Source organism: Saimiri boliviensis, chromosome 8, assembly GCF_048565385.1.
Source record: "Saimiri boliviensis isolate mSaiBol1 chromosome 8, mSaiBol1.pri, whole genome shotgun sequence".
Lineage (NCBI taxonomy): Eukaryota > Metazoa > Chordata > Mammalia > Primates > Cebidae > Saimiri > Saimiri boliviensis.
This window is the reverse complement of record NC_133456.1, coordinates 16,987,761-17,013,848: the sequence shown is the minus strand read 5'-3', so window position 1 is coordinate 17,013,848 and position 26,088 is coordinate 16,987,761. Positions and strand designations below refer to the sequence as shown.

The 26,088-nt window shown below is 43.9% G+C and overlaps 1 protein-coding gene and 1 long non-coding RNA gene across 3 annotated transcripts in view; one reads left to right on the top strand and one right to left on the bottom strand.

Annotated features, from left to right (window-relative positions):
- Positions 1-5,083: 5,083 nt before the first annotated feature.
- LOC104651124 (uncharacterized) lies at positions 5,084-9,543 on the bottom strand. Its single transcript, XR_012518646.1, has 3 exons — positions 9,302-9,543; positions 8,027-8,304; positions 5,084-6,196 (listed from the first exon to the last, which is right to left on the bottom strand). It is a non-coding gene; the product is annotated as an uncharacterized LOC104651124 (long non-coding RNA).
- Positions 9,544-9,629: 86 nt separating this feature from the next.
- Positions 9,630-26,088, top strand: part of ZNF660 (zinc finger protein 660) — a 39,004-nt gene continuing 22,545 nt past the window's right edge. Inside the window, exons 1-6 of one of the 2 annotated variants that reach the window (XM_074404009.1) lie at positions 9,630-9,926; positions 11,352-11,892; positions 19,815-19,983; positions 22,238-22,329; positions 22,632-22,758; positions 24,325-25,869. In XM_074404009.1, the coding sequence (XP_074260110.1) occupies positions 11,470-11,892; positions 19,815-19,983; positions 22,238-22,329; positions 22,632-22,758; positions 24,325-25,775 (2,262 nt within the window). In that variant the 5' untranslated portion in view covers positions 9,630-9,926; positions 11,352-11,469 and the 3' untranslated portion in view covers positions 25,776-25,869. Of the gene's footprint in view, positions 9,927-11,351; positions 11,893-19,814; positions 19,984-22,237; positions 22,330-22,631; positions 22,759-24,321; positions 25,870-26,088 lie in introns of those variants that run through there. The other variant, XM_003926227.3, reaches the window with a different exon arrangement.

The window sequence follows — 26,088 nt, the reverse complement described above, 5'->3', positions numbered from 1 at the left end:
CTCTAAAGAGAGTTACAAAAAAGAAAACAGTACCACTCTTCTAACTAATCTTTGGTTCTGGAAAATATCATTATTTTCATTTTAAAATATTGTAAACATTTTTTTTAAAAAAAGAGCAAAATAATGTTTCCTCGCTTTTTTTCTTACCCTTCTAGAGTCAAACTATGAAGTCTTATGACTTTAATTTTAAAATAGTCTTAGGTTAATTTAATGCCATGACACACTAATTCTGAATTGGCAATGAACAAATTATAAGCATTTATTAAACTCTGATTTAAAAAAGGGGGGGCCTTGGGATAAGTACTGGACAAAGGGAGCTGTTAGTTGATGTCCCAGGCCACAAGGAGCTGATGGACCCATGGTGGGGGCAGGTACCACCCCCTGTACCACACAGCAATGCATCTCACATAACACAGATGGCTGGAAGAACAGGAAGAGGAGGAGAGACCCTAACAGCGCATGGGGTGTAAGGGAAGGCCTTCTAGATGGACAGTGGTGGGACTGATTCTTCAAATAAGGATTTTGTTTGGTAGATCAGTGGTTTTCACATTTTAGAACTTAAACACGGAGTCCAATACTGCTTTCCCAGAGAATTATAAGCAGCATATCTCAAATGTGAAAAAAGTTGTAAATAATGTAAATATTAACATGTAATGCACTTATTATTGCATTTGAGTGAATTAATGGATATTTTTAAATGTCTATCTTATTTATAAGTCAACACCACGAAGTTCTTTGCAGTCTTGAATAATTTTTAGGAGTGTCAAGAGTTTTTGACCAAAGAGGTTGAAAACCTCTGATCTAGAAGGATGGTTTAGTAAAAGTAAAAGCACAGCAACAACAACCAACTTTGCACTTGGGTGAGAATGAATAGAACCAGAAGACAGCTTGAAGCCAGTATAGTAGAGAAAACCAGCTTATTGCACCTGCTAAACTGCAAACACCCAAAGGGCTCGTGTCTAGCCTACTTGCATCTAGCTCACTGCCTAGCATTCAGTTAGCACAAAATGAATATTTGTTCCATCAGTATCTATACATCTTGCGATGTGTTGACCTTGAAGTGTCTGTGAGACATCTCAGGAGAGACAAGTAGGGAGATAAATGGAGTTCACTGAAGCAGATATACAGATGTGGAAGTAATCAGCTAATGAGAAGTGGGTGAAGCAAGGAATAGGTGAGTGCATCTAGAGAGGGAGAGTGTTAAAAGTGAAGTGAAAAGGTCAGGGAAACCTGGGGAACACCAACATTTAAAAGGTGGATGAAGGAAGAGCTCAGCCCATTTTGAGAGCCCAGATGTTTGATGCTATATACTAGAAAAGTTGTGTCAAAGAAGTAGAACTGAGAATGTATGTTATTACTGAAGTCAAGACAGAAGAGAAGTGCAATAAATTAAGAGTGGTCCTGTGACAAGCACCGTAGCTTGGCTAACCCAACATCTTTTCTAACTGTCTTTCTCCTGGACTTCCTTCATTTCAAAAGTGTGGCTGTTGTAGCTGGGTGTGGTGGCTCATGCCTGTAATCCCAGCACTTTGGGAGGCTCAAGTGGGAGGATTGCTTGAACCCAGGAGTTCAAAACCAGGCTGAGCAACATGTGAGACTACATTCCACAATTTTTTTTTAAATTAGCCAGGCGTGGTGGCACATGCCTGTAATCTCAGTTACTTGGGAAGCTGAGGTGGGAGGATTATTTGGGCTGGGGAGGTCGCGGCTGCAATGAACCACGATCATGCCGCTGCACTCCAGCCTGGGCAACAGAACAAGATCCTGTGTCCAAAAAAGTTTGGCTGTACAATATGGTGGCCACTAGCCACATATGGCTAGTTAAATTCAAATTAAGTTGAACAATATCAGAAATTCAGCTTTTCAGTCACACTAGCTAGGTTTCAAGTGTTGCCACCACATGAGACTACACGCTATTCTAGTGGAGCAGGTATAGAACATTTTCATCATCACAGAAACTTTTATTGGACAAAGCTGCTTTAGAGGTTGGAAATCTAAAATGGTCTCCCAGATTCTCTTAGACCTAGAAGTGGCCAAATGCACAGCGCTAATGTATAGGAGAAAGTCTTTGATAAGGCATCTCTTACCAAATAATTTTTTTTATTAAAAAAAAATTTGGCCTGGTACAGTGACTCACACTTGTAATCCAGCACTTTAGGAGGCCAAGATGGGCAGATCACAAGGTCAGGAGATAGAGACCATCCTGGCTAACACAGTGAAACCCCGTATCTACTAAAAATACAAAAAATTAGCCAGGTATGATAGCAAATCTTGGTAGTCCAGCTACTCAGAAGGCTGACACAGGAGAACTGCTTGCACCTGTGAGGTGGCGGTTGCGTGAGCTGCGACTGTGCCACTGCACCCCAGCCTGGGCAACAGAGCAAGACTCTGTCTCAAAAAAAAAAATTCTATAGATGAGGTCTTGCTGTGTTGCTCAGGCTGGAGTGTAGTGGCTATTCATAGGGACAATCATAGTGCACTGCAGACTTATGGGCTCAAGTGATCCTCCTGCCTCAGCCTCCAGAGTAGCTGAGATTACAGGTGCATGCCACTGCATCCCACTCAAATAATAGTCTTTTTTTTAATGTATGTATAGCTCGCATTTATTTCAGTGTTCAATATTAGCAATGTTTTGGGTCTTTATTTAAAATATTGATGATGTTTTTGTGGCCAGAAATACACCATAGGAACTTAACTCATTTATATCAATTAGCTTATGATAAAATTGGTGGTTGTATGTCATTTCACTTAAAGTCACAGTTTCCAAGAACCTAATAATGACTTTAAGTGAGGGCTTGCCCGGTACATATATTTTTATTTTACATATATCATATATAATTATATTTTTATTTTTTAACATATTAAATAACCTTATATTACATATTGTCTTGTAAACAATATTATATTATAATATGTAAACATTCTATATATGATGTTTCTCTGGAGAACCCTAATACAAATATGTGTATGTAATAACAGGCTGAACTAATGAAGCTGACACTCTAGAAATTGCTTGGTATAATGTAAACTGGAGGAAGAAATCCAAAGCCACAGACAGAAGCCAGCTATGACATGTTTGTTTTCCAAACAGTGCTTGCAGAAATTTTTAGAGGTTGGTATTTGCTACGGGTTTTGAGACTGGAGGACATCACAGCAGAGCAGAATTGTTTGGAACAGGTTGGATGATTAGGATTAGTCAGGTGAAACAGAATGCTAGTGATAGGTCTAGAAAAGTCCTGAAAGAAAAGATACATAAAGTCACTGGAGGCATTTCTTTCAGAGAAGCGTTGTAGCATTTATCCTAGTCCAAGAAGCAAAGAGGAAACAAGCCAAATTCCAACACACAACTGACCTTTTCACAGAGTAGTTTCTGTTAGAGCTTTACTCTCCAAACCTTATTTTTCATCCCTCTCAGTGAGCTTGATGACAATGACTGAAAAATCAAGTCTCTTCTAACCCCAAACAATACTTAGAGAAATATCACAGAATTTTCTTCATGTTTACCACATCTTTCCAAGTTCTGACAACTTCTTGGGTGAAAGAAGGCAGAAATGACAGGGAATTAGGATGAAAGGGGAACAGGCTCAGCTCATTTCTGGTGAACAACCCTCGGGCAAGCCATATGCCAGGCCTTGCTAGCAGAAGGAAAAAGGAAACAATATTCCTGCCCACCTCTAATTGGGGAAAACCAGCCTGGCCCTCCAGAATGCCTATACTGAGGGAAGATGAAACATCTCCTCACTTTGGGAGTTCTGCATACTTAATTTGTAGAAACATATGTGTGTGGAGCACCGGTGTTACTGGGCAGGTATAGAACATTTTGATCATCACAGCAAGTTTTCTAGATACTATTAGATACTTCTAGGTACTATTAGAACATATGGGCTTAGCCACAGAAGAGCTCCAAGGGCATATGGTGGCATCCTGGATGCCTCATAAGTGAAGGGAATTTAAAACTTCACTAGGGCATCAGCTTCTCCTTGGCTGTTGTCCATTGCTCAACTAAGAAATAATGAATGCAAGTATTACCTATTTCCCAAATTGATGGAAGAACAGGATCACTATGGGACATTATGGTGGCTTAAGGGCACACAAATTGTATGCAACTAAATAGAGACTGAATCACTTTTTTTTGTTAATTTCCTACAGCCTATAACAGGACACAACCTGTACTGAAATAATGACTCCCACGCCCACCTAGCAATTTGATCATGTTGTTCCTTCTGCCAGAAATGCTCTTCCCTCTTCCTCAAGGCACAACTCAGTGCTATTCCCTTTTAAGCTGCTTCTAGTTCCTTTCAGGATTAATCCCTTCTTTGGATCTCTGAACTTCTCTTATGCAGGGTATCGCATACCGACTTTATTAGTCACTGGTCTCTACCTGCCCTTGCCCTTGACATTTCCAAGGTCCAGGGCTTACTGCCTTCTCCCTGGAATTCAAACAGTTTTTTGCATAGATGTCCAAATAGGATGTGTCAAACAAAGCTCTCACCTTACCTCACTCAATCCTCCCAACTCTGAGAGGGTAGCAGGCATAGATATTTTTTCCATTTCACAAATAAAGTAACTTAAGACACAGTATATACATAACTTGCCCAAGGTCACAATCCCAGCTGGTAAGTGGCAGAGCTAGATTCTGCTGTATTTACAGGCTGGAAAGAAATTCCAGTCTATGTCTGAGATCCTTTTGGAAGAATCTGGATTTCAAATCTGAGGTCTGAGAAAACCCAGAAACTGCTGGATTACAACCTATGATATCAAGCTTATTATTTCCAAGAAAAAAGAACATGTTTTCAGAGAATCAAGCTCAGAGACCTGGGTTCCTATCTCTCCGAGATCCTGTTTCCCCATCTATAAAACAGGAAGGTAGTGACTGGATTAGCAACTCTAAGGATCCTCCCTGAGTGCATGCTAGCAACTTTGGTGTCTGGGAGCTGTGGGTAGGCTAGCCAGAAAATGCTCCTTTCTCTTTGCAGATCTGCAGCAGGAAGGGCCAGCGGCCAAGCTGTAGGGCCGGTGGGGAGACTGGGAAAAGGACAACAGACCCCAGGACAGGGATTTAGTCTGGACAGAGTACAGGTGTAGGATGGTTCAACCCTCCTTGCCCCATCCCCAGAACAATGGTGTAGAACCCCCAGGAAGCACTTAGAACAGGGGCAGTACTGTGTTAGGAGGCAGAGGCCTGTGGGGTCCCAAATGCCATCGCTAATGCACTGGGTCCCCCGTAGGTCATAGGCCTGTCTATCCATTTATGTCATAAGGGAGAATCCAAACCAGTGCCAATGGCAAGTAGGGGCAGTCTGGGGCCACAGCTCCCACACTGGGGTCCCAGATGGCTTGCCCACCAGCAGTTGCCTGGGACAAGTCCTGAACTAAAGAACATCATCAGAAGCAACTTGTATTAGTCCATTCTCACACTGCTATGAAGAACTACCTAAGATGGGTAATTTATGAGGAAAAGAGATTTAATCAGCTCATAGTTCTGCCAGCTTAACAGGAAGCATGACTGCGAGGTCTCAGGAAATTTACAATCATGGCAGAATGCGAAGGGGAAGCAAGCACGTTCTTTATATAGTGGCAGGGGAGGGGGGGGAAGGGGGAAGTGTCACGTGCTTTAAAATGATCACATCTCATGAGAAGTCATTCACTATCCTTAGAACAGCAATGGGGGAAATCTGCCCCCATGATCCAAACACCTCTCACTGGGCCCCTCCTCCAATTCGACATGAGATTTGGGCAGGGACAAAACCCAAACCACATCACCACCCGCTCTGTGGTCTGTGCACACTTGAAACAAGTTTCCATTTCCCTCTAGGAAGCTCAGAGTCCTGTGGAGTTTGGTGGTTCATTCACCTGAGATCAACTCCATTTCCCTCTAGGAAGCTCAGAGGCCTGTGGGGTTTGGTGGTTCACTCACCTGAGATCAGTTCCATTTCTCTCTAGGAAGCTCAGAGTCCTGTGGAGTTCGGTGGTTCATTCACCTGAGATCAACTCCATTTCCCTCTAGGAAGCTCAGAGGCCTGTGGGGTTTGGTGGTTCACTCACCTGAGATCAGCTCCCTGAGGTAGTCCCTGAGACCCTAGCATCCAGAAAACCCTTCATTTCACCAAGTCACATCCAAGGCTATGTTTGGTGATCACTGCCGACCCTCCCTGCTCTCATAACAGGTTCTGGCATACCACTGGCAGGAAGAAACCTGAAAGGAATTAAAATATCGGATGAATGGAGGTCAGAGAAAGCATCTTGCAATAGAAAGAAGAGAGGGAGAAATGCTCTAAAGACCAGAAATCAAAGCCTAACTTACCCTTCTCAGCCAGTAAAATGTTACTCAGCTACTAGGCTGTTTGCCAAGCCTCAGGATCCTCATCTGCAAACTAATGATCCTATGATACTGCTGTAGAAGCACTGGGAGTGCAAAGCAGATAAGCAGCTGTAAGGGATGTCCATGTCTTGTTCCCTCCAAGCCCCTCAATATAGCTGGTCACCACAGGCAACTTTCTACAACCCACACTGATCAGATTATTCTCTGTTAAAAGCTTTCCACAGCAACCTGGATCAAGGACATGTTTCTTAGAGGCTAGAGTGGACTTTGTGTTGGATGCCATGAAAACAATGGTGGCCTGACCATACGGTGCTCACATCCAGCTAAGGGAACAGCCAAGAGTTTGTGTCAGGGGACTCAACTGTGAACCAGAGAGATATAGTATCAGCCAAGATGGGGCTTACAGTACAGCAGGGAAGCCAGTAAGTAGATAGTGTTAATGGAGTATGACAAATTAGGACCATAACCTATTGGTTATGGCAATAGCATAGCATGGCAGGCCACCACAGGAGCAAAAAGGAAGCTACACCTAATCGAAGTGAGGGGCAGAAAAGGCTTCTTGGAGAAAGGGCTTCTTGTCAGTGCTTTGAAGGATAAGAAGGAGTTTTTGAGGTGAAAGGAGAATCTCACCATTCTCTTAGTTAGAGCTTGGGCCCCATTCACTCCCATTCACAGTGGCTGGGGTTTTCTGCACATATCACAACAAGTACCCCTACCCCATGTGTCTTGGGCCCCACCTTCTTTTTAGGGTGTGTAGGAGTGTTCTGGCTAGTTAAAAGGGACTATCCACATAGATGATGTCAGAAGGTCTGAGCAGTTTGGGGGCAGAGACTCTCCAGACCTCCTGTACTCTACTCTTCATGGTTTTTTTTTTTTTTTTTTTTTTAGACAGGGTCTTGTTCTGTCCCAAGGTGGAGTGCAATGGCACAAACACTGTTCACTCACTGCAGCCTCAAACTCCTGGGCTCAAGTGATCCTCCCACCTCAGCCGCTGGAATAGGTGGGACTACAGGTACATGCCACCATGCTTGGCTACATTTTAAATTTTTGTAGAGATAGTGTTTCACCATATTGCCCAGGCTGGTCTAAAACCCCTGGCTTCTGGTGATCCACCCACCTTGGCCTCCCAAAGTGTTGGGATTACAGGTATGAGCCACTATGCCCAGCCTCTTTGTGGTCTTAAATCCAGGAAGTTCCTGGGGACACACTTCTCATAGCTGCCCTAACTCCAAGCAAGATTTAACATGGGAAGTGATAGTGATGATGCAGGGCAGCACAGTAATTGCTGTAGTTATTTTCTTTTATTATTATTACATACATATAGGGCAAACGTGGCAGACCTTAGCAATAATATGGATACAGGGGATGAGCTGAGAGAAAACAAGGAGGGTAAACACAATATTAGAAAACACCTATAATACTTACAATGTGTCAGGCACCATTCTAAATGCTTTATGTATTTTATCTCATCCAATCCTCACAAAAACTCTATAATTCAAATATATTACTATCCCCATTCTCCAGATAAGGGAGCTATGCACAGAGAGGCCAAGTAACTTGCCCGTGGTCACCCAGCTTACGGGATGACGCCCAGGGTTCCCTGGGTGAATGATAATACTTTTTACAGTGATGGGAACAAAGTTTGAGCTTGAGGGTTGTGGACAGATGGTAAGTTTCGTTTCAGGCATATAGAACTTGAGTTACCTAATTGTTGGCTCTCATCCCAAAGCTTGAATGATGGTTTTCAAGAGAGATTGAGTTGGAGTACAGAATTCCCAAAGGCCTTCTGGAGTTGTCTTTGGCCCAAGTGTAGGTGTCCCAAGGTGCTATACTGAGGCATCATGGAGTGTCTTGCCCACTGGGACCCAACCCAGTCATGGTAGATCAGGCCAGGCCCACAGTGCTGGTCACAGAAGTGCCTCTGAAGTCTTAACACATTGCTCAGATGGGCCTGGTCTTCACATCCAATGAACGCCAACAACCTGAGCAAGAAACAGCTCTGAATAATAAAAAACCTCAATTTTGACTTTAAAATCCATGTGTTTCTTACACTAGGAAGCCAGGACTTCAGGACAACACATGGTCAAGGAAACCTGAAAATCAGGTCTGAGAGTATTTAGCCTGGCCTTGAGAGATTTCCTCCTCAAGAATCCTAAGCTTCTGAAGACTTGATTTGCCAGTAGGCAATATCTAGCATCAATGTCAGGCAGAGGCTGGGATTTCTGGTTTTAAATCGCCAAAACCTCCTTGTGAGATTTCCAAATGTAGAAGGGGACCTTGATAACAGGAAGCCACCCATTAGGATCAATGGACAAAGACTGCTCCAAGAGATTACTTTTAAGCTTGTGGGAACTCTGGAGCAGGACTTCTGGTGTCTGTTTCTATCTTGGCCCATGCAGATATATGAGGAACATATGCAGGACCAGGGTTAGGCCCAGGGCCTGTGAAATACTGCCGTTTCTAGACAGCCCAGGAGACTGTTTACTTTGGGACCTGTAAAGGACCTACCTCCTGGGCTATAATGAAAATACATAGTTAAGTTCATCATGCCCTCTGGCCTTCACCCATGGTCATTAACATGCAGGGCCTGCTCAGTCACGTCAGTAGCAAGGACCTGTTCATAGAGGACTTCTGTATCCAAACCATTCTTCAAAGTGAAGTTCACCTGGGTACCACCCGACACCCAGAGGCTAGACAACTGCCTCCTAGGTTACAAGCTGCTCCCACGCCTTCTCACTTTATCTGCTCCTTGGTCTCCCTAGGGATCTCTACATGGACATCAGAATGCTGGTGCTGTCTTAGTAAATATTAACCACATTTATGGGCCCAAATACCACAATTTCTAGACACGCTTCTTGATTTTTAAGATGGAAATGCTTGCTGCTCCCTTGACTGAGACTTCAGATTGGGCATCACAGATGGTATAACTGATTGCTCAGGATATGCCAGGCCTTTTGCTAGGCAGTGTCTGTGTGTTACCTTATTGGGTGCTCCCAGCCCTGTGAGGTACGCGCTATGCTCTGCAGTTTTTCGGATGAGAAAACAGGCTTGGAAGTTGGGTATGTTTCCCAAGGTCACCTGGAGGAGATGGGGCAGAGCTGAAGCGCGGCTGGGTCTCCCGACTATGGCCTGAGAGCGGGATGTGAGCGGCCTGAGCCCTGGCGAGTCACCGCCCCCGCCCCGCGGCAGGTGGCCGGGCACTGCCGGGAAGGAGGCCCTGCCAGCTCTCCCGGGTGAGGGGACGCGCGCGCCCACCTTCGCAAACGAGACTTCCGGTATCCCGGAGGGGCCGGAAGTCGAGGCCTCTCTTGCTTCCGGCTCGGCCATTGTTTTTGCTTGAACTGGCAGTAGAGGTCTCCGGCTTCGTTGCCGAGTGCCACCGCGAGTGGGCCGGGACGCGGAGGGAGGCGCGGCCGCAGCTTGGGTTGCCGACGCCGGCCGGGACCGCGCTTCTTCCCCGTGGCAGGTGGCGCGGTCCCGGAGACTCTCAGAAGCCGCCCGATGTAGATAGAGCCGCTTCTTTGTCCCATACCCCTGACCATCCGTGCGTGGCACGGAGCCGGATATCTGCGGGTACAGCGATGAACAGGGCAGACGTGGCCAGGTGAGCGGCGCTGCTGAAGCCTGGTTTAACACGAAAGGTAGATCGCTGTTTTCCCAGCTCTTGCAGCGGGAAACTATGAACCGTCAGATTTGGGTCAGACCCAGGCTCGGAATCGCAAACGTGGAGCGTGACTTTGAAATGCAAAAATCCAGTTGAGATTTTAAAGTGCTGAGCATTTGGAACAGTCCGGGAAGTAGGAGAATGGCCTGAACTTTCTACCTGTGTGGTATCTTAGAGCAGAGTTTACAGATTATTTTAAGGTACTTCTTTGTCTTTTTAAAGAGATTTGAGACCCAGGGATCTGGGACGCTTGGTGAATTAGAAGTGCAACACAGATGCCCTAGGTACCACTAAGGTGCTGATTTTCAATCGTTCAAAGTTTTCCTCCACTTCAGTATCAGCTAAATGTATCATATTCATTCGTTTCCCAATTATGTGCCTCTGTGTGCCATGTACACACATGTACCAAGATGACTGGAAGTCAGTTCTGCCCTTTATATACTCCCAGAAAGAGAGGAGACAGTCATGTAAACCACAAACGATTATAGTGTGAGACGTGCTCTACTAGAGGTTTGAATGAAAAACGTAGTTTGGGATCACTAAGACAATAACCACCCCTCTAAACCTAGCGTGATCAGAGAAAGCTTTCTAGGGGAGGTGCATTGAGTGAAAAAAAGGTCTGGTATATTCTGATGCCACCTGATTCCTTTCCTTTTGTGGCCATCCAGCAGTTTGGAGGGTGAGAGTAGTGAGTTGTGCATAAACCAGTTAAAATAAAGGGTTATAGTGAGAGGTACACAACAGGAAGCTACCAGCACTCTTCCTGATGGGGCAATCAGGAAAGCCATGAGAAAATGGCATTTGTTCATTGTCTTGACAGACAAGGTCGTCTCAAGTTGAAAGGAATAAGAAAAATTTCAACAAAAAGTGTATGTGGCTTCTAGCTGGGTCTCTACAGCTTTAGCTCCAAACTTTATTTATTTTGCATTTCTATCAGTAGAAGTTTGATCACGTACTCATGGTTTATTTGTAATTTAAACACAAGAACTACTATACAAATTATAATGCACATTATAAAACATACATTAAATAGGAGTTAAATAACTTAGTATTTTCTCTTGCACCCTTTGAGATATCCTGCATTTCCCTATTACTGTCTTTCTAGCATGGGTAATTGGGGCAAGAGGTAGGGGGTGTGGCTGGTTGTGAAGGGGATAAGGCCAGATTGTGAAGGGCTGTGACTGCAAGGCATAGACATTTAGATTTTATTCTGTAGGTAATGGGAGCCACTGAAACTTTAAGAAAGGCATCATTTGGAGGTTGTGTTCTTTTTTTCCTGGAGCTCTGTTTTTTAACTCAGTGGAAGATGTCATCATCCTAGGGCTGAACACTCCAAGAACTCTGATTTCTCTCTTGTTTCTGTAGGCAACACTGCCATCAAGCCTTTCCCCAACCCTGAAAAATAGCTCCTGAGATCTGAACTGTAAATCATCGTTTTAATTGGATCAATTGCAACTGGAACAAGCTTCTCTTTGGGGTCACAATGACCACTGAAGGCAGAGGAAATGTAGGCCTCATCCTCAGGAGTACTGCTTTCCAGAAGCAGGAAGGGCGCCTGACTATGAAGCAGGAGCCAGTGAGCCAGACCTGGGGTCAGGGCAGCAGTCTCCAAAAGAGCCATCCTCCTGTCTGTGAAATCTTCCGGCTACACTTCAGGCAATTATGTTACCACGAGATGTCTGGGCCACAGGAAGCATTGAGCCGGCTCCGGGAGCTCTGCCGCTGGTGGCTCATGCCAGAGGTCCACACCAAGGAGCAGATCCTGGAGCTGCTGGTGCTGGAGCAGTTCCTGAGCATCCTCCCTGGGGAGCTCCGGACCTGGGTGCAGCTACATCACCCTGAGAGTGGTGATGAGGCTGTGGCTGTGGTGGAGGATTTCCAGAGACACCTCAGTGGACCAGAGGAGGTAAGCAGTTGAGTCTAGAATGTGTCCTGAACCACTCTCTAATGCTTGGGCTAGCCTAGGCATAGGCATTCTCCACTTCCCAGGCCCTAGGCTAGTTTGCCGTTAGGGTCCCTGAACTTGACCTGTGGATAGAGGGGAAATAGTTTTGTGCTCCAAGCCATAAACACAAATGCACATCCCAGCTAAGCTCTGTGATTTGACTTGTGAAATACTGCGTTCTGAGCCTAGCTTCATCCTGGAGATTTACACGGTAATCCTGGCAGGTAGGGGATTTGCATGCTCGTTAGAATAGAATGATAAGGGGAAGATGGGCTTTTGGGTATGCTGATAATATGGGTCTTCATTTGAGACATTCTCATTACTCACTTCCTTGGACTTCTCAGTCAATTTTCTCTTTTTCTGTCTCTGATTTTTTGAAAGGTGACATTTTTGGGCGTTGTAATTATTTGTTCGTTTTGCTAGCTCTCCAAACCTAACTGGGATCTTTTTGCATCTTTAATTCTAATTTAAATTTTCCCTATTACCTGGAGTTCTCGCAAATGTAATGCCAAGGTAATTTAAACTAGAGGAATAGTTGGGAAAAGCGAGCAGTAAGACACATTGGAAAATCTGGTTTCTAGGACCATAGAGCTAAGTAGCTCTGTGACCATGTGTTTCAGTCAGGGTTCAGCCAGAGAGGCAGAATCAATAGGAGAGAGAGGGGTGTGTGTGTGTGTGTGTGTGTGTGTGTGTGTGTGTGTGTGCCCATGCATGTGTGAAGAGATTTATTGCTGCTGGCTAGGTGCAGTAACACATGCCTTTAATCCCAGCACTTTGGGAGGCCAAAGTGGGTGGATCACTTGAGGTCAGGAGTTTGAGACCAGCCTGGCTAATATGGCAAAACCCTGTCTCTACTAAAAATACAAAAATTAGCCAGGCTTGGTGGTGTGTGCCTGTAATCCCAGCTACTGGGGAGGCTGAGGCAGGAGAATCACTTGAACCCAGGAGGCAGAGGTTGCAGTAAGCCAAGATCATGCCACTACACTCCAACCTGGGTAACAGCAAGACCCCATCTTAAAAAGAAAAAAAAATAGAGAGAGAGATTTATTGCTAGAAAGTATCTTATGTAATTGTGAGGCTGGCTAGGCAAGTCTGAAACCCATAGGCAAGTCATCAACAAGGGCAGCCTGAAACAGTGGCACAAGCTGAAGTTGCAGTGTACAGGTGGAATTTCTTTCTTCTTTCTCCTTTTTCTCCTCTTCCTCTTTTTCCTCCTCTTCTACCTCTTCCTCTTCCTCCTCCTTCACTACTTCCTCCTCCTTCTATTTCTCTTTCTTCATCCTTCTTCTTCTCCTCTCCTTTCTTCCTTCTCTTTTTTATTTTATATATTTATTTATTTATTTATTTTTTGAGACAGGGTCTTGCTTTGTTGCCCAGGACAGAATGCAGTGGCATGAACTTGGCTCACTGCAAGCACAGCCTCCTGGGCTCAACTGATCCTCTCACCTTATTCTCCTGAGTAGCTGGTAACACAGTCATGTGCCACTATACCAGGTTTCTTTCCTTCCTTCCTTCCTTCCTTCTTCTTCTTTCTTTTCTCTTTTCTTTTCTTTTTGTAAACATGTGGTCTTGCTGTGCTGCCCAGGCTTGTTGTTGAACTCCTAGCCACAGGCGATCCTTCTTGCCTTGGCCTCCCAAAGCACTGGGATTACAGGTATCAGCTACCACACCTAGCCTGGTATTTCTTCTTCATGGAACCTTTAGCTCTGCTTTTAAGGGCTTACCACTGATTGAGTCAGGCTCATGCATTCAACCATTATCTAGTATAATCTCCCTTATTTAAAGTAAACTTATATGCTTTAATCATATTTTAAAAATTGTTTACAGCAACACCTGGATTGATGTTTGATTAGTACAAAGTTGACACATCAAAAGATCATCACACCTTGGATAAGTTAGTTCCTCCTAATGAGTTTCAAATTGTTCCCCTGTAATGTGAGCAGGGTGGACTAGAGGTCCTCTCTACTTTACCCCTTTGCACTTTACCAGGGGAAACCAGAATAGAAAATTTCCCAAGTACCCAATGTATCATTTTATTCAATGCTTTTTTTTAACTGAGAGAGTCTCACTCTATCGCCCAGGCTGGAGTGCAGTGGCATAATCTTGGCTCACTTCAACCTCTACCTCCTGGGCTCAAGTGATCCTCCCATCTCAGCTCCCCTAGTAGCTGGGACCATAGATGTGAGCCACCACATCTGTTAATTTTGTATTTTTAGTGGAGACAGGGTTTTGGCATGTTGTCCAGGCTGGTCTTAAACTCCTGAGCTCTAGTGAGCCACCTGCCACATCCTCCCAAAGTGCTGGAATTAACAGGTGTGAGCCACCATGCTCAGCCTATTCAATGTTTTTTTTTGTTTTTGTTTTTTGTTTTAAAGCATTGAATGATGTATCTATCACTAGGAAATCAGTTCTAGTTGATCAGGGTCCTGGGGCTAGACATTTTTCCAGGATTATCAGCAGTGCAATTTGTCATTATCAACCATCATTTTCTTTGTGTAAACAAGTAAGCTCATATGAATACATCAACCATCACAAGGGCCTAAAGAGCAGCTGGGCCAGCCATGGCAATGACAGGTGGCTGAAGACATATTTAGAGAACGATTTAGTGAGGGTGGCAGAAGGAAAATTTCCCTATTTCCTACTTGGTTTTGCTTAAGAAGTGAATGCTTCCTGGCCAGGCACAGTGGCTCACGCCTGTAATCCTAGCACTCTGGGAGGCTGAGATGGGTGGATCACCAGAGGTCAGGAGTTGGAGACCAGCCTGACCAACATGGAGAAACCCCACCTCTACTAAATACAAAAATTAACTAGGTGTGGTGGTGCATGCCTGTAATCCCAGGTACTTGGGAGGCTGAAGCAGGAGAATCACTTGAACCTGGGAGGCAGAGGGCAAAGGTTGCAGTGAGCCACAATTGTGCCATTGCACTCCAGCCTGGGCAATAAGAGCAAAACTCTGTCTAAAAAAAAATAAAAAAGAAGAAGTGAATGCTTCCTCTATTAAAACTTTTAATGCTTTATCCATGTAGCCTCAGAAAAGCGTGACTGTTGAATCACAACCCAAGAAAATGCCTAGCAGTTGACAGGTGAGGCAGCTGAATGCTCAGGCTCCAACCTGGGAGTAGGGTCCTTGGAGTCCATTTCTTACTCTCCCGCTACTGTCAGTGTTATGTTTTCTGACATGAAGGCACTAAGGCAGGACTTTCTTTCGTAAGCAGGGATTCAGAAAATGTTTATAGAGTGGCTAAACGAATAAACAGACTTTTCCATGGAAGTTTGCCAAGAGGAGATTAAGGAGGGTCCAGGTAAATTGGAGTCGTTTTGCTTATCAGCAGTAAGCCACTTTATTGTTGCAGAAGGAGCATGTACATGTGTGTACATTGTGTCTGGAAAAGGGTTGTAGAGTGATCCCTGCTGGGCAGCAGAGTCATGCAACTTGCAGAATGCTATATCTTTTTTTTTTCTTTTACTTTCTTTTTTCTTTCTTTCTTTCTTTTTTTTTTTTTTACCTTTTTTTAGAATGCTGTATCTTTTTTCATCTACCATCAGAGTTACAAAACAAGCAGTGCAGTAATCATTATCTCCATTTGACAAGTGAGCACATGTAGTAAGCATTCCCTTGCCGAAAATATTTACTTGAAGTGTGGTTTTTGCTGATTATCATCAAATGTGAAGACCAGGATTTTCCATCTCCCTAGTTTCTAAGCCAACAGCTTTTATCTAGGGTTTTACTATGGAATGCCATATTAGAATGAGGTTTTCACGTCTTCAAGAAAAGGAAACCTATGACTCTATTAGTCTGTTTCCATACTGCTATAAAGAACTACCGGAAACCAAGTAATTATGAAGAAAAAAGGTTTAATTGGCCCACAGTTTCTCAGGCTTAACAGGAAGCATGACTGGGAGGCCTTAGGAAACTTACAATCATGGCGGAAGGCAAAGAGGAAGCAAAGGCATTCTTCACATTGTGGCATAAGAGAATGCAGGGGGAAATGACATACATTTTCAAATGATCATTTTAAATGAAAACTCACTATCACAAGAACAGCAAGAGGGAAATCCACCCTATGATCCAGTCATCTCCCACCAAGCCCCTCCTCCAATTTGACATGAGATTTGGGTGGGGACACAAATCTAAACCACTGTTACTCTGTCCCTGGTTGCTCCCAAATCTCATGTCCCTCTTACATTGTAAAATACAATTACCCTTCTTAACAGTTCCTCATTCTTAACTCATTTCAGCATTAACTCAAAAGTCCACAGTCCAAAGTCTCATCTGAGACATGGGTAAGTTCCTTTCACCTATGAGTCTGTAAAATCAAAAACTAGTTAGTTACTTCTACTTCTAAGATACAGTGGTGGTACAGGCATTTGGTAAATGCTCCCATTCCAAATGGGAGAAATTGGCTAAAACAAAGGGGCTACATGGCCCATGCAAGTCCAAAACCAAGTAGGACAATCATTAAGTCTTAAAGCTCTGAAAATAATCTCTTTTGACTCCATGTCTCACATCCAGGTCATACTGATGGAAAAGATTGGTTCCCACGGCCTTGTTCATCTCAGCCCCTGTGCCTCTGCAGGGTATAGCCCCCATGGCTGCATTCACCAGCTGACATTGAGTGCCTACACCTGGGTGCAAGCTTTTGGTGGATTTACCATTCTGAGGTCTGGAGGATGGTGGCCCTCTTCTCACAGCTCCACTAGGCAATACCTCAGTGGGACTCTGTGTGTGGGCTCCAACCTTACATTTCCCCTCCACACTGCCTTAGTAGAGGTTCTCCATAACAGCTGTGACCCTGCAGCAGAATTCTGCCTGGACATCCAGGTGTTTCCTTACCTCCTCTGAAATCTAGGAGGAGGTTCCCAAACCTCAGCTCTTGTGTTCTACACACCCACAGGCCCAACACCATGTGAAAGGTGCCAAGGCTTGGGGCTTGCACCCTGTGAGGCCACAGCCCGAGCTATACCTTGGCCTCTTTTAGCCATGGCTGAAGCTGGACTGACTGGGACACAGGGCACCATGTCCTGAGGCTGCACAGAGCAGCTAGACCCTGGGCCTGGCCTATGAAACCATTATTTCTTCCTAGTCCTCCAGGCCTGTGATGGGAGGGGTTGCTGTGAATGTCTCCAAAATGCCTTGGAGACATTTTCCCCGTTGTCTTGGCTATTAACATTTGAATCCTCTTTACTTACTCAAATTTCTGCAGCAGGCTTGAATTTCTCCCCAGAAAATGGGCTTTTCTTTTCTACCATGTGGCCAGGCTGCAAATTTTCCAAACTTTTATGCTCTACTTTCCTCTTAAATATAAGTTCCAGTTTCAGATCTCTTTGTTCACAAGTATGGTGGACACTTTTTAGAAACAGCCAGGTCACTTCTTGAATGCTTTGCTGTTTAGAAGTTTCTTCTGCCAGATACCCTGAATCATCTATCTCAAGTTCAAAGTTCCACAGATCTCTAGAGAAGGGGCAAAATGCTGTTGGTCTCTTTCCTAGAGCATAGTAAGAATGACCTTTGCTCCAGTTCCCAGTAAGTTTCACATCTCCATCTGAGACCACGTCAGCCTCGACTTCATTGTCCATATCACTATCAGCATTTTATTCAAAGCCATTCATCAAGTCTCTAGGAAGTTCCAAACTTTCCCACATCTTCTGGTCTTCTTCTGAGCCCTCCAAACTGTTCCAACCTCTGCCTATTACCCAGTTCCAAAGTTGCTTCCACATTTCCAGGTATCTTTATATCAGTGCCCTACTTTCCTGGTACCAATTTTCTGTATTAGTCTGCTTTCACACCATTATAAAGAACTACCTGAGACTGGATAATTTATGAAGAGAAGAGGATTAATTGACTCACAGTTCTGCAGGCTTAACAGCAAGCATGACTGGGAGGCCTCAGGAAACTTACAATCATAGTGGAAGGTGAAGAGGAAGCAAGGAACTTCTTCACATTGTGGCAGGAGAGAGAGCACACAGAGGGAAGTACCACACACTTTTAAACAATCAGATCTCTTGAGAACTCACTATTACAAGAATAGCAAGGGAGAAATCTGCCCCCCACCACTGTGATCCCATCACTTCCCACCAGGCCTCTCCTCCTATTCGACATGAGATTTGGGCAGGGACACAAATCCAAACCATATCAAAGTCCTAGATAATGAACAGGAACGTTGCTAGGATTTAATTATTAGTGAATTACAAAGTTGACTGATCACAGTGCAGTAAGTTCTATCTTCTGCCAATACCCAAAGCTCCTGTATTGAAGAGCTGTGACTCCCATTTTAGGGAGTCTTTCAGTTTCAAAAAACCTTTCAGTGGGAGAGCTTGGGAACTACAGAATCTAGGGAGCCTGCTGGTTCTAGCACTACACTGGTGAGATGAATATGAAAGGAGAGAGTCCCTTAACATCTCAGCAGATGCAACCTAATAGGGCAAATCCTGTGTAGTTTATTGAAGGGGAGGTTATTTTTACTTCATGCTGTGCTATGTACATACCAGAGCAAGTGAACTTTAAAGTGTGCCTTATTTAGATAACATTTTAGGCTTTCTGCCCCACATACTGGTAAAAGCAGTAACCATGAGATTTTGAGGAGCTGGTTTGATGACAATAAGCAAGGGTTAGATGTCTATGCTCTGAGGTATTCTCAAGGTCTCTACAAGTTAGTGTTATCTGATCTTATTTGCCTTTTTAAATATAAATTATTGGGGAGGGGTAATATATATTGAAAACTGAGTTTGCAGATAACCTTAAATCTTTTAGTAAAATATCAAGAGGAAGTCAGCAGATATTAATTGAACACCAATGTAGGGATATATGTTGTTTTGGAGCTAGTGATCAGAAGTTCTTATCCTTAAAATGTTACATTCTGTTGGAGAGACATAGACAATAAAGACCTAAGTAAAATTACTTAAAGATTAATACATGTAATATAACATTTTGTTGGAGAGACAAAGGCAATAAAGACCTAAGTAAAATTACTTAAAGATTAATACATGTAATATAGAAATTACAATGGGTTAATTGAGTCTGACTGCTTTGTCAGTGTGTTTAGGGAAAGCTTCTCTGAAGAGGAGACACTTTTTCCTCAGAGAAATTGGAAAAGCTCTCGAGGTTTGCCACCCACTGTTACGGATATTGCCTCAGCTGTTAGCGTCAGTAGCATTATTTGTGCACATGAACATACACATACCTATCTTTTTTAAAAATATCCTTTGTACTTTTTTTTTTTTTAAGATGGAGTCTCACTCTGTTACCCAGGCTGGAGTGCAGTGGCGCAATCTTGGCTCACTGCAACTTCCACTTCCCAGGTTCAAGTGATTCTCCTGCCTCAACCTCTTCAGTAGTTGGGACTACAGGTGCATGTCACCACACCCGACTAATTTTTTGTATTTTTAGTAGAGACAGGGTTTTGCCATGTTGGCCAGGCTGGTCTCAAACTCCTGACCTCAGGTGATCCACCCGCCTCAGCCTCTCAAAGTGCTGGGATTACGGGTGTGAGTCACCACCTCCAGCCTATTGTTTGTACTTCTGACTGTTCCTTTCTGTCAGCTAATGCACTAGATAATGTACTGAATTGCTCTCCTGGCTCCCTTTTTAAATGGTTCTTCATAAGAAAATATGTGTCTGAAGACCGGACACAGAGTGTAAATGGTTATAGAATCTGGTTTTCAAGCTCCTAGCAAGAGGGTCAACAGAGGTATGGTGAGTAGAATTGGGAGCTTTAGGTTCTGCTTTCAGTTTTTTTCCCCCAGTAGGCTGTAGTGGTGGGCTGGAAGGACACTCTGGCTCTTCTTTTTCCTAGCTTTCTTGCTGGAGAGGGCTACTTAGAGGTTTGAGGTTCAGTACTTTCAAGGACGCTCTTTTGAACCCAATTGTATTTCCCCGTCTCTAGGTTTCTGCCCCAGCACAGGAGCAGGAAATGCATTTGGAGGAGACAACAGCTCTGGCTGCAACAAAGGAATCTCCTCCTGCATCACCCCTCAGTGGGGGCTCAGACCCTGGAGCCCACCTGCAGCCTCCTTATGACTCAAGGACACACCACTTCGCCAATGGGGACTTTGGTACTTATCTCCCCAACTTTGGCCTTAAGTCATGCCTCCTTTCTCTTCTCTGGAGTCTCCTTTCCTTTATCTGCCTATCTCCTACCCCATGGAATCCTTCATTGCTCTGCTGTCTGTCCTCCTTCCCTAGTGACCCTATTTATTCCTTTTGCTTATGCTCTAATCATTCATGTGTTTAGTAAATTTTCATCAAGCACATGTCATAGGAAAGGCACTGACAGAGACCAGAGAGATGTAGTACATCTATTGTCACTGATTTCAAAGAGCTGTTTTTCGAGGTGGAAGGATGAGTTAGTCATGTGTAAGAAGAGGCAACCTCATAAGATGCACATGAATGATATCTGTTCCTCAGGCATTTGATCCTGTCACAGATGAGCAATGTGGGCATTGTAAAAAGTGATCACTGGGTAAAAAGCAAGATCACTGTGGGCTGGAACTGGTAATGAATGCTTCATGAAGGAGATAGCAGTGTATTGGGCAGTAAAAATGTGGAAGAATTTTGAAGAGGAGAGAAAAGTAGTAGGCATGCCATTAGAAGATACAACAAAGACTCTAAGCTGGGGATTCCTTGAGCCCTGATTGAGGTGGAGTCAGGGAAGACTCTAGTTGGGCCTTGTTTATACAGGACCTTGAGCTTGAGCAGGAAGATATTGGGAGCCAAGGATAATGTGTTAGAAATACTATGTCAGGAGGATTACTCTGGCACAGATGAGCATTGTGGATTGAATGGGAAGGAGCCTTAGTTAAAGGCTACTGCAGTAGAATAGATTGAGGTGATTAATGCCTGAAGTGCAAAGAAAGGAATGGGCAAGGATAAATGTAAAAAATGTTATCATGGAAGCATAGAACCATGGGACTTGAGTTTGAAAGGAGAGGCAAGGGGAATTACAGTGTTTTGGCCAATGATGGAATCATTGAGGGAAATTGAGAAGTCCGAAAGAAAGGTGATAAGAACATTTTTTAAATTTATTTCATATTATTTATTTATTTGTTTTGGAGAGCTAGGATCTTACTCTGTCACCCAGGCTGGACTGCAATGGCACAATCATAATAGCTTACTGTACCCTTGAACTCCTGGGCTCAAGAAATCCTCCCAACATGGCCTCCTAGAACTATAGCCATGACACAATGACCAGCTCTTTTTTGAAAAACAAAACAAAACAAAAACTTTTTATAGAAATGGGTTTTTTTGCTGGGAGCAGTGGCTTACATACTTGTAATCCCAGCACTTTGGGAGGTGGAGTCAGGTAGATCACTTGAGTTCAGGAGTTCCAGACTAACCTGGCCAACATGGTGAAACCCCGTCTCTACTTAGCAGGTGCTTGTAATCCCAGCAACTCCAGAGGCTGAGGCAGGAGAATTGCTTGAGTCTGGGAGACAGACGTTCCAGTGAGCCAAGATCATGCCACTGTACTCCAGCAGAGTGAGACTCTGTCTCAGAAAGAGAGAAAGAGAGAAAGGGAGGAAGAAAGAGAGAGAAAAAAGAGAAGAGAGAGAGAAAAAAAGAGAAGACGAAAAAAATTTTGAAAGAGAAAGAAAAGAAAGAGAAAAAGAAAGAGAAAAAAGGGGAAGGGGAAGGGAGAGGGGAGGAAAGGAAAGAAGAAAGGGATGGAAGGAAGGGAGTAAAAAAGGTCTCCTTATGATTCCCATGCTGGTCTTAAACTCCTAGCCTCAAGCTAGCCTCCCACCTCAGCCTAGAACATTCATCCATTCTAGATACTGAACTTAAGGTGTTGCAGGACACCCAAGTGAAACATCCCATAGACAGCAGGAAGCGTGTGGTAGGGGTCTAGGAGAGAAGTAAGAACTGTGAGAGCACCGTTAAAGTGATGAGAGTTGGTGAGATTGCTGACGGAAAGAACAAGGAAGCACAGGGGCCTGAGTTGCAAGGAGTGTCGATAATGAAAGTGCAGGAGCAGGAAGAGGAACCAGGGCATGAGGAACCAGAACTGTGAGGGGAAAATCAGGGCTGGCTGGTGCTAGAGAAGCCATGGGAGAGAGTGTGGCCAGAATAGCTTCCTTGAAAAAGGTTGAAGAGAGTGGGGACTTGGAGGAACACGCAGTTCTCAGCTTGACCTGGGACCCTGTACTATGCCCTCCAGGGCAAATTCACAGCACACTTGGGATAAGGCCTTGTTATGGAAGTTGGTAAGAGTCAGTGTGTGTGAGGTGCCTGGGTTCTTACTGGGAACATAGATCTTACAGGAGCCGGAAGCAGGGCTTGTCCCACTCATAGCTTTTTTTCCTCCCTCAGCTCAACCTGCTTCTCCAGTTCCTACCCTTCCTCAAGTGGGAAACTCAGGAGACCAAGCAGAGGCAACTGTACTTCGGATGGTCAGGCCCCAGGTGAGCTTGTTTCTTTCTGTTTTTACCACGTCCCAAAGACTCTGGTCCAGGAATAGCTAGAGGTCTCACCACCAGGACTCTGCCCCATCTAAAACTGTTCCCGTGTCTCTCCTGCCTAATTGCTTCCCTGAAGGTAATGGATTCTGTCTTGCCCTGGACTTGCCCTTTTTGAGGTATCATCTCAGCTCCTCTCTCCCACACTTTTGCCCATAAAGAGCCCATACCCTGTGTCCTCTGTACCCCTGATGACTCTGCCCTTCAGGCTGTGAATGTTCCTGAGCGATCCGAGCTTGTCATTCCAGGATTCTGTGGTGTTTGAGGACCTGTCTGTAGACTATACTCAGAAGAAACAGAAATGTCCTGCGCTCAGCCAGAGAGCAATGCACTGGAACATGATGCTGGAAAATGACCACAGCATGGCCTCCTTGGGTAAGGATTCTGTTTCCTAGTCACTTAGAGTCTGCATGCTGCACATTCTCTCTGCTATATTTCCTGTCTTTTTAAACTTTTTACTATGAAAATTTCTAAATGTAAACTAAGATGAATAATGTAGGGACCCTTTCTGCATTCATCACTGAGATTCAACAGTGATCAGCATTCTCTTCACCTCATTATGAATTGACATAGTATGGTTTTGATAGGGCTTCTTAGTTGTAAGGAATAGAGAGCCACTCAAGTTATTATTAAAGTAAGGAACTGTGGGCCTTGGCTTAAAGGAATGGGAACCCAGAAGAAACTGATCAGCTAGACCAGACTGTGGGAAGCAGAGCCTTGACCCTGGGAGCCTGAGCAGCAAAAGCAAATGGATGTTGATGCTTGTGTTCCAGTGTGAATGTAATGCAGCTGCTCACAGTGTATCTGTTTTCTCTCTGCTTGTCCTCCTCCTGCTGCCCATTTTCTTCAATGTGAATCTTTTGTTCTTTTCATAGCTCTTTCCTAATTATACTTTCTGTTCTCTTACACTTGTTGCTTGCTGTGTCTCCTAATTGCTTGGCTTCTCTCCATTCATCACTTCAGATTCCATTGCTACTCATAATTGCCTTAATTTTGCCTTACCTCCAGTTCCAAATTTCCTTAGAGACGGATTCCCTTTACTATGGCCATTACCCATCATCTCACTTGGGTGGAGCTTTGACCCAGGCCACAGCAGAGGCTAAAGACCAACCTACAGATAAGCTGCCCTTGGGTCTAGTACTTGGTGCTGGTCCAATCACCTGTAGCTTATCATGGGATGTTCAGGGTCACTTGGCACAAAGTATAGCAGTCTAAGCATCCCTCTCTGCAAACGCTGCGGCAGAGCAGTTTCCTGAAAGGGCTTCTTGGCAGGGCAGATCCTGTGATTGATGAATTTAGGGCAGTCTTGTTACTGTCCTGACATAAAAGATCTGTTCTTTTTGTACACTTTTCTTATCATACCTCCATAATGTAAATTTCCTGTCAACTCACTATCATTTTTTCCCTGTCTCTTTATTACATTTGACTTGAAGTATTTTCTAGCCTCCTCTCTCCCAACATCTTTTCTGAGAACAATGGAACCATGCAGTTATGGTTGGAAGGGAACTTACGCGTTCATGACTTTGCTAAGGAGACATAGCACGAGAGTGACTTCTGTAAGATCACAGCATGCTTTGCAATCCAGTTTTTTGCTTTCCAATGGCCTTTCTGACTTGATTCTGCTGACTCAGTCTCTTTTTTCTTTTTTAAATTTTATTTTCTTCTTTATTATTTTTCTTTTGTTAAGATGCTGTTGACATTTCTGTTCTCATAGGCTCAGTCTCTTTCTACACCTATCTCCACTGACCATCTTCCCCTTCCTATCCCTAGGGAAAAAAATTGAGCTATTAATATTTCTCATTTGCTCTTGCTCTCAATGTGTTGTCTCATTTCTTAACCATAATGTGACTTTTTTTCAGTTGCATAAGCTGTTAATGATTCTCTTTCTTAAACAGAACAAGAAATGAGTAAAAGTTGTTGCCTTCTTTCTTTTGGCAGCAGGTGAGAACAAGCTGGAGAGTTCAGAGTTGACTCCAAAGCAGAAAATTTTTAAAGGATCAGAGTCATCTAATAGGACATCTGGGGAACTCTTTGGGGTGGTTCCTGGGGGAACAGAGACTGGAAATGTTTGTGAAGATACTTTCAAGGAGTTAGAAGGACAAACCTCAGATGAAGAAGGGAGCAGACTAGAAAATGATTTCTTGGAAATAACAGATGAGGATAAGAAAAAATTCACAAAGGACAGATTCAACAAATATAAGGAAGTTGGGGAACATCCACGTCTGTCCTCCAGTCCTGCTGAAAATGAAGACATTTTAAAGGGACAGAAATCCTATCAATGTGATGAATGTGGCAAAGCTTTCAATCGGAGCTCTCACCTTATTGGCCATCAGAGAATCCACACTGGAGAGAAACCCTACGAGTGTAACGAGTGTGGAAAGACCTTCAGGCAAACCTCTCAGCTCATTGTTCATCTCAGAACCCACACGGGGGAAAAACCTTATGAATGCAGCGAGTGTGGAAAGGCCTATAGGCACAGCTCCCATCTCGTTCAACACCAAAGACTCCATAATGGGGAGAAACCCTATAAATGTAATGAATGTGCAAAAGCCTTTACTCAGAGTTCCCGACTCATTGACCACCAGAGAATCCATACTGGGGAGAAACCTTATGAATGCAATGAGTGTGGAGAGGCATTCATTCGAAGTAAAAGTCTTGTTCGACATCAGGTCCTGCACACTGGTAAGAAACCTTACAAATGTAATGAGTGTGGGAGAGCGTTCTGTTCCAATAGAAATCTCATTGACCATCAGAGAACCCACACTGGAGAGAAGCCTTATGAGTGTAATGAATGTGGTAAAGCCTTCAGTCGGAGTAAATGTCTTATTCGACATCAGAGCCTCCACACTGGAGAAAAGCCATACAAATGTAGTGAATGTGGGAAAGCCTTCAATCAGAACTCTCAACTTGTTGAGCATGAGCGAATTCATACTGGAGAAAAGCCTTTTGAATGTAGTGAGTGTGGTAAGGCATTCGGTCTGAGTAAATGTCTTATTCGGCACCAGAGACTTCACACAGGTGAAAAGCCCTATAAATGCAATGAGTGTGGAAAATCCTTCAATCAAAACTCACACCTTATTATACACCAGAGAATTCACACTGGTGAGAAACCTTATGAATGTAATGAGTGTGGGAAGTTATTCAGTTATAGCTCCAGCCTTATGGTACATCAGAGAACCCATACTGGGGAAAAACCTTATAAATGCAATGATTGTGGGAAAGCTTTTAGTGACAGCTCACAGCTTATTGTGCACCAGAGAGTTCACACCGGAGAGAAACCTTACGAATGTAGTGAGTGTGGGAAGGCCTTTAGTCAGCGTTCCACTTTTAATCACCACCAGCGAACTCATACTGGAGAGAAGCCCTCAGGTCTGGGTTGGTCAGTTTCTTAAGGTATGGTTCTCTGAGACGGAGAGCAAGGACCTTAGAGTTAAGCTTTCTTTATAAGAAGGATGCTTACATTGGTTTCCTGGAGCCAGTAGTCACAGTGACTCCCTACTTGCTTATCCTTGGATCACTAAGGTAGGAGAGTAGGAGTAACTTATTCCAGTTCTTACCCACTGTTAGGAAGATAAGGACTACACATGTCATTTAATTGTGGGTTTCCTTTTTTTTCTTTATTTTAAAATTTTAACTTTTTAAATCTATTTCATTTCTTAGTTATGCATCTCAAAATCAGACTCCATGCTTTTCAAAGAGAGAGAT